The 8,165-nt window shown below is 35.0% G+C and overlaps 1 protein-coding gene across 2 annotated transcripts; it reads left to right on the top strand.

Annotated features, from left to right (window-relative positions):
• The first annotated feature begins 354 nt into the window (after nucleotides 1–354).
• Nucleotides 355–7,348, top strand: LOC110798225 (ALA-interacting subunit 1). Of its 2 annotated transcripts, XM_056843845.1 has the most exons (9): nucleotides 355–499; nucleotides 602–693; nucleotides 2,846–2,904; nucleotides 4,070–4,144; nucleotides 4,235–4,351; nucleotides 4,893–4,963; nucleotides 6,153–6,462; nucleotides 6,617–6,906; nucleotides 7,017–7,348. In XM_056843845.1, the coding sequence occupies exons 2-9, from the start codon at nucleotides 615–617 to the stop codon at nucleotides 7,078–7,080; spliced, it is 1,065 nt and encodes a 354-aa protein (XP_056699823.1). In that variant the 5' UTR covers nucleotides 355–499; nucleotides 602–614; the 3' UTR covers nucleotides 7,081–7,348. The 2 variants fall into 2 exon arrangements, with proteins under 2 accessions (XP_056699823.1, XP_021859093.1); XM_022003401.2 differs by lacking the exon at nucleotides 355–499 and having other exon boundaries at nucleotides 539–693.
• The last annotated feature ends 817 nt before the right edge of the window (nucleotides 7,349–8,165 follow it).

Genomic DNA, 8,165 nt, shown 5'->3' with positions numbered 1-8,165 from the left:
TTGTTTAAAACTTTACTATAAATTTATCAAACGCTGTTAATTTTAACGTTTAACAAAAAAATCTACCTAATCTCTACCTCTATCGCTAACCACTACCTAAATCACTATTTTACCAAACACTTACAAATTTTCAATAGCGTTTTAATTGGGTCAAAGTGTTACCTGCTACCTCAAACGCAACCACCGAATACGCCCAAAGATAATGTTATATAGGCGCTCCCTAGTCTCTAGTCTCTACTGCCAAGTCCCAACCCCGAAAAAAAAAACAATTGACGATGGTGGGAGAAAAAGGAGGAATAGTTAGTTGTGTGGAGTGTAAGATGTGTAACCACCTTCTACCTTTTTGGTTTATACATGGTGCATGCGACACCTACTCATTTTCCACTGCCTCCAAAATTGGCAAAATGCATTTCTATATTCAAATTCTAGCCATTGAGATCCTTTTCTTCCCTATTTTTGCAATTTTGTAACCCTCTTCAAATTCTTAATAATTTTGCAGGTAACCCATTATTAATTTTCCCTTTTAATTCCATTTTCAATTTTGATTTTGATATATTTATCATGTTTTTCCTAAATTTCTTTTTTCCATATTGATACACAGAAATTTGGCGAGGATGGGTTCTTCTGGAACAGGTCGGAAGGATAAGAGCTCCGACTCTTCTACCCATAAAAAGAACTCCAAGAGGCCTAAATGTATGCTTCTTTTCTCTGCTTTTTTTTTATTATTATTTGTTTATAATTATTCAGAATTTAATGTTGTGGTGTTTTCTGGTTATGTTTGTTCCTAATTACGCAAAAATTTTCTTGAGAATTTTTATTGATTGAGATATATTTGCTTTGTGATTATAACATCAATTAGAAGGAAAAAGTTTCGCAAATTTTGTACCCATTTGTTCACTTTTTAGACAATGTAATATTTTTCATTCACTTAAAATTGGTTGTATAGATTTCTGGTGATGGAACGTATGGGCGGATCGAATTTGTTAAGGGCTACACATAACAAGTTACTAAGTACTCCATATAATTATATATATAATAAACAATCAATGATATTGAATGTCGTGTAATTTTATCATAAATTTTGTGCTTATGGAGAGCCATGTAGATTGCCTATACGTAACAAACTTGTTTTTATTTAGCATATACTCCATGGAGATGGAATTTAATCATAGGTCTTTACCAACTAAGATAGTTGATATTTACACGTGAAAAAATCCTTCATTGAGTAACGGTAAGAATATTGTTTCTAACTACATGGGACTACTTTGATTTACAAACTTTAGATCAAATGCTACATTTTTATTTCTTGATGGTTAAAATTTTGAGTTCTCCTCATTTTTTATGCATGGATTTCATTACCTTCTTAATCTGTTGTAGAACCATTACTTAGAAGTGAGAGGTACGTACCCATACTACTTAACTATGTTATCCTCTTGATAACCCATTAACTCTACCTACAACCCAATTTGTCTGTGAAGAGTAGCTAATAAGGGGTATTGATGCCACCAAAATGATGAGTATTTAACATCTTATGATCGTCTTTCATAATATTTAGTGGTAGGCGAGTTTGAAAAGATATCAAACTATCAAAAAAAAATGGCATCTTTCTTTATGATAATTCACGAGGAGAGATTATAAAAAGTTTCTCCAAAAGAGGAAGAAATTTTTAACTAAACTTATCAGTATCAAAGTCTCAAAAGTTATGTGTGGTGAAGGAACTGGGGTTTTATAACTTCTTTTTCTCATCTTGATAAATCTTCATTTATCAATCCATCCAATAAAACATAAACGGAGACTCTAGCTCGATGGTACTTAAAACTGTCTAAGGATTCCTTTTTGGAGGTTACTGGTATAGATATGAAATAATTTGGTTTTTTAAATGGATGATATAACGTCCATTTTGACAGTTCTCCCACAGAGAAAGAAGCATATACATCAATTGTTTGGATCACTTTCACTCGAGTGATAATTGCGAAACACGATTGTAAACTGTATGAATTATTTGTTATTAAGTTGAATGCTACCATCATCGAGTAAAATCAAACGCGTCACCCAAATTACCTTCATTATTAATTCGTTGGAAAAAATAGGTTATCTGGCGCTTCTCCAATTTGTCAGAGTCCAAAAAAAGTAAACAATCGTCATGCTTGTAGAGCTTGTACTCCCTCCGTCCCCGAATACGTGATCCGCTTTCCTTATAAAGCCGTCCCGAATTACGCGTACCGTTTCTATAAATGGCAAACTTTTATTATACTTACCCATGGACCAACATATATCCCTACTCTCTAAGAAAATATTAAAAAGTGAATCTTTTCCCACCACCCTTTGAAAAAGTTGACACATTTCCCACTATCTATATTAAAACAAATACCCCACTATCAACTACCATCTAATTAAATAATAAGTCAATTACATTGTATTAAACTTTGTGCCGGTCAAACCGGTTCGAGTATTCCGGGACGGAGGGAGTATATATTTGGCCACTCCTTCGAGTCCTTTCTATGCCTGGGGCAGAAGCTTGGATATTTAAGTAATGTAATGGAAAATATAGTTGCCTGAATTGTGTGAAATTTACAAGATTAAATGCCTGGTGGACATACTTTTAATAGAATTTTTGAGTTTCATTAACTATTCTTGTTGTAAGATAAATGAATTGCTTACTATAATATGTCAGAACTCACACACTCAGATAGTGTCGATAGTGTTTACATAATTACATGTTAATACACATATGCTTGTGTTTTTTGCTTGGCACTGAAGTTTTTAAATATACTTTGTCGGATAACGTTAAGACTTAGAGAGAACCGTGATTTTCTTGTTGCTTATTGTGTGCTATTTTTTGCAGATTCTAGGTTCACGCAACAAGAGCTTCCAGCTTGTAAACCAATTCTAACACCACCATGGGTAAATTGTCATTGTCCTTCTTTATTTATGTCTTCGCCCATGCACAAACTCCCGCACATAGGGATATAGTTATATGTAACATGGTCTACCTTAAGTCTAAATAAATCTCATAAGAGAATCATGTACTCCCAAACTAATGTTTAGTACCAATAACTTTTTACATTATTCAGACTTGTATGCTCTTTTTATTTAGTGTCTATTGAAGATTATTTAGTATGGTTTAGGAAATCAATGCCAGTTGCCAAAGCATATCAAGGTGATCTGATTAAGATAAAATAATATTAAATTTACGTATATCATCTATGCATCAAAAACTTATTATGCTATTAATGCGAGGATAAGCATGCATATTTGAAATAAGTAGGTAAACTTTACAATATAGTATGCAAAAAGCAACTAGTGTTGGTCTTTGTAGTTTGTACTTACTTTATCTGTTTATTTGAAAGACCATTGCTATCTTTTGAACCGATTCATAAATGTTGGACACCATTCCTTCTTGAATGTTTTAGCGATTACAAAGTATCAGCAATTTATAACTCTCGACAAAAGAAAGAAGCATAAAGTACCAAAGTAAATATTATATGAGTCATACATATACCTTTACACCTCATGGTTGCAGCTTTTAAGTAATGAACATTAACCCAGCATTGCATATTTGTCTAAATAAAACAGAATAGTGAAGGAAAGAAAAAAGAGTATAAACAAATCCTCTCACGAGTTAGACTAGTTTCTTGTATCCCATTTCTTCTTGTGCATGTATCAAATATTATTCGCACAATTACACTAGTTTGCGTGGTTGAGAATATATGTTGATACTTTGATGTAATTTTAATTACTTCTGCCCAACCGAATTTCGTAGTTTGGCTCCTGGTGGTATAAATAAGTTTGCATATCGCTATAGACAATAAATTTCAACACTTTGCCATTGGTTTCTCCAATTAACTTTGAAGCTTTAACATGGTTTTTCTAAATAAAGTTGGCAGATTTGAATGAAAATTTTGTTCAAATGCATATTTGAATTTTGTGTGCAATGGTAATATGGTATTGTTATCCAAAGATATTAGCAGTTGAACTAGATCTCATAATGCAATGGAAATCTCTATCTAAACTTTTGTTTGCAATTTACTTATTTCCTCCCTTGATTTTTCTTGAATGTTATTTACAGGTTATAGCGGTATTTGTTACAATCGGAATTATCTTTATTCCTGTTGGACTTGTTTCTTTGTCTGCATCAGAGCACGTAATATGTTTCAAACCATGTGATTTATTAAATCAGTTATCTAATGAACTAATATGTTGCATGACACTGGACTCCTTTATGTTGAAACAGGTTGTGGAGATTGTGCAGGAATATGACGCAGACTGTATTCCTCTTGATTATAGAAAAGATAAAGTTGGATATATTCAGAGTGATAGAACTAACAAAACATGTACATTAAGTATGACTGTAAGTCAAAACTCTTGATTTATATATAGCAGTTAAAGTTGTGCTTTTGTGAAGTTCATGTTCTTTAATCTCCACAATTTCTTTCCGCTTAATTTCTGCGTATTGATCATTATGTTATAGTAATTTGCAAAATGAATAATCCTGGTGAAAATTATTTGTTTAAGAAGCCTAATACTCTGCTCTTCATTTTGGAATATTTGAATAACTTATGACCGAGATTATGATAAGTGAAAAGAACGATTATTTATTCTACAAGAGTGGCACACTGAAATATAGGTTGGTATTGGTCATTTAGGGCACATAAAGTCCATTAGTATGTGAATGATGAATTTGAGGGGTGTTGATCATATTTAACTATAAAGTATTAATGAACCTTGTGAATCATTCAAATTGATATGTACTTTGTATTTGGTTCTAAATGATTGAACTACATTGTTAATGGCCTAATTGGTTCTCATTGGAGTGTAACAATTTCAAGAGTCATGTTTATATTCATTACCATCATCTTTCTCTGAACCGTACTAGCGTTGCTATTTTTCAGGTTCCAAAGCAAATGAGAAGTCCTGTGTATATTTATTATCAGCTTGAGAACTTCTATCAAAACCATCGTCGGTAAGTTTGCTATGATATAGAGGAAATAATATTAGCTACTCTTATTGTTATTAGTAAAAGAAACCTCGTGTGTGTGTGTGTGTGTGTGTGTGTGTGTGTGTGTGTGTGTGTGTGTGTGTGTGTGTGTGTGTGTGTGTGTGTGTGTGTGTGTGTGTGTGTGTGTGTGTGTGTGTGTGTGTGTGTGTGTGTGTGTGTGTGTGTGTGTGTGTGTGTGTGTGTGTGTGTGTGTGTGTGTGTGTGTGTGTGTGTGTGTGTGTGTGTGTGTGTGTGTGTGTGTGTGTGTGTGTGTGTGTGTGTGTGTGTGTGTGTGTGTGTGTGTGTGTGTGTGTGTGTGTGTGTGTGTGTGTGGTGTGTGTGTGTGTGTGTGTGTGTGTGTGTGTGTGTGTGTGTGTGTGTGTGTGTGTGTGTGTGTGTGTGTGTGTGTGTGTGTGTGTGTGTGTGTGTGTGTGTGTGTGTGTGTGTGTGTGTGTGTGTGTGTGTGTGTGTGTGTGTGTGTGTGTGTGTGTGTGTGTGTGTGTGTGTGTGTGTGTGTGTGTGTGTGTGTGTGTGTGTGTGTGTGTGTGTGTGTGTGTGTGTGTGTGTGTGTGTGTGTGTGTGTGTGTGTGTGTGTGTGTGTGTGTGTGTGTGTGTGTGTGTGTGTGTGTGTGTGTGTGTGTGTGTGTGTGTGTGTGTGTGTGTGTGTGTGTGTGTGTGTGTGTGTGTGTGTGTGTGTGTGTGTGTGTGTGTGTGTGTGTGTGTGTGTGTGTGTGTGTGTGTGTGTGTGTGTGTGTGTGTGTGTGTGTGTGTGTGTGTGTGTGTGTGTGTGTGTGTGTGTGTGTGTGTGTGTGTGTGTGTGTGTGTGTGTGTGTGTGTGTGTGTGTGTGTGTGTGTGTGTGTGTGTGTGTGTGTGTGTGTGTGTGTGTGTGTGTGTGTGTGTGGCAGGAAGAAGTTTCTTGTTCCGAGCTTTACAATTTAGAATTTACTCCGTAATATATTAAAGGTTTCTTATAAGTTTTCTTCCGGAGTGGTTTGATTTGTTTTAATGTTACTAGTATTTCTACTACACCTAACCAAGTTGAACAGTCATATAGCTAAATTAAAGTTGAATATTTAAATTTGTATTACGTATGCAGTACTTGGTAGTATATGCTAGTGTGTTGAATATTCTGACCGAGTTGATAGAAATGATCTGACGGAACCTTTGTTTCAGATATGTAAAAAGCAGAAATGACAAGCAATTGAGAAACAAAGCTGGAGAACAGATGACGAGTGGATGTGATCCAGAAGAAACTGCAGCAGTAGGCCCTGACAAAGCTCCTATTGTTCCCTGTGGCCTGATTGCTTGGAGTCTGTTCAATGATACGTTCAAGTTCTCTTTTGAATCAAAGGTGCTTGATGTTAACAAGAAAAATATAGCATGGGAGAGTGATCGTAAGCACAAGTTTGGATCTGATGTTTATCCAAAAAATTTCCAGAACGGAAGCCTTATTGGGGGAGCCCAACTCGATTCCAGCTTGCCTGTAATGTTGATTCTCATAATACTCTAATTTTTCTAATCTTTCTTACATTTTTACATGATGGCTTGATCAAAGTGCTCATTCCCCATTATGTTTTATGCAAAAATATTGTAATAATCTTACTAATACAACCATTTTTGTTGTTCCTGTCATGCAGCTTAGTGAACAAGAGGATCTTATTGTATGGATGCGAACTGCAGCACTTCCAACTTTTAGGAAGTTATATGGGAAGATAGAACAGGACCTGCAAGCTAATCAGAAGATATCAGTCATTGTACAGAATAATTACAACACATATAGTTTTGGGGGCAAAAAGAAATTGGTCCTTTCTACAACAAGTTGGATTGGCGGGAAAAATGAATTCCTTGGTGTCGGATATCTCACAGTTGGGGGCCTGTCCTTAACCTTTGCAGTCGGATTCATACTGGTTTACATCCTCAAGCCAAGGTCAGTCATCGATTGTTTATAAACTTGTTTCCATTTTGAATTTGCAAGATTGATTTATCAGTTGGTCGTCTTTTGATTCTTATATGATGCCTGGATTTTCGATAATGCAGGGAAATTGGTGATCCGTCGTATTTGTCATGGAACAGAAATCCAGCAGGACACCTGATTTCTTAATTATTTTACAGTCCCATGTTACTTTGTTCTTTTCGTTATATAGCTTATTCTGGTATAACAGGCATAATTTTGTGTTATAATGATACACCAAGTATTAATTTCATATGTATTTTACGTTCTTATTAGTTAAGGCAATACAAGTCGTACTCTGTGATTGTTTTAGAGTATTTGATAATTGATGATGCACATAGCTATACCCCTTTGTCCCCGAGTTATTTGCAAAAACTCATCTTTAAAAAATAATATAAAAATTAGGGTTTTTTGTAGATTTATTGACTACAAAACATTTCCAAATTTACTTTGCTTAATTCTATTCAACCAACTTTTTAATGAAAAGATCATGTTAGGATCATGTCTCGAATTAGAATTCGGCTCACATAAAGGAACCAAGGTTAAGGTTGGTAGAGTATCGTTTAGTTAGCGGATTTTCAAGAATCCTGATAAGTTAATGTTATACTACGGAAGAAGTAAGAAGGAATAATATTCCTGGTATCGATTAGCAAGGTATTATTGAAAATTATTAGGTGTAATTGGGTGCATCATGCATCCAAAGGTATTTTTATACCCATAAGTGGTCCCTTTAATTTTCTCCTCACATGTAAAGGGAAAATATGAGAGAGTGCACCCGACACCTAATATATTCTTGGGTATTATCCCTCTCCGGATTGACGAGTAGTATTAGAGGAAACAAACTTGCACGAGTGTGCAAACTTCCTGCTAACCTAACCTCGCATGGATTTTCCTTAGTTTCAGGGTTTCACTCTCCTACCAATGAGGTTAGTAGTTAAGATTTATGCCTGTGTACGGTAAGTCTCATGTTCAAACTCCCTCACCCTATCTCCACCCTCCTAAGATGCCCCTTATATATCCTTACCCAAAAGAAAATGTTGCACATATTCGCCCATGCAATACTAGTTTAAACTAAATGTTTTGTGGTTCTTTTTCAAAAATTGTTATGAAAGTACTTAATAATTTAATTTTGTAATTAATTTTTAATCGCTTGGAAAACTTTGCATGTTCATGAATTACCCAAGAGAAACTGTAACACCCCGACCTCTAAATCACTTATTAATAAGGAATAATTA

Source organism: Spinacia oleracea, chromosome 4 (genome assembly GCF_020520425.1).
Source record: "Spinacia oleracea cultivar Varoflay chromosome 4, BTI_SOV_V1, whole genome shotgun sequence".
Taxonomy (NCBI): Eukaryota; Viridiplantae; Streptophyta; class Magnoliopsida; order Caryophyllales; family Amaranthaceae; genus Spinacia; species Spinacia oleracea.
Note: the sequence above shows the minus strand (reverse complement) of the source record. Positions and strands in the feature narration are given on the sequence as shown.

Excerpts from the sequence above, each read along its gene's own strand:
- LOC110798225 (XM_056843845.1), top strand. The coding sequence starts at position 615 with ATGGGTTCTTCTGGAACAGGTCGGAAGGATAAGAGCTCCGACTCTTCT. Across the intron at positions 2,905-4,069 it reads CAATTCTAACACCACCATGG|GTTATAGCGGTATTTGTTAC; the intron begins GTAAATTGTCAT and ends TGTTATTTACAG. Across the intron at positions 4,145-4,234 it reads CTTTGTCTGCATCAGAGCAC|GTTGTGGAGATTGTGCAGGA; the intron begins GTAATATGTTTC and ends ATGTTGAAACAG.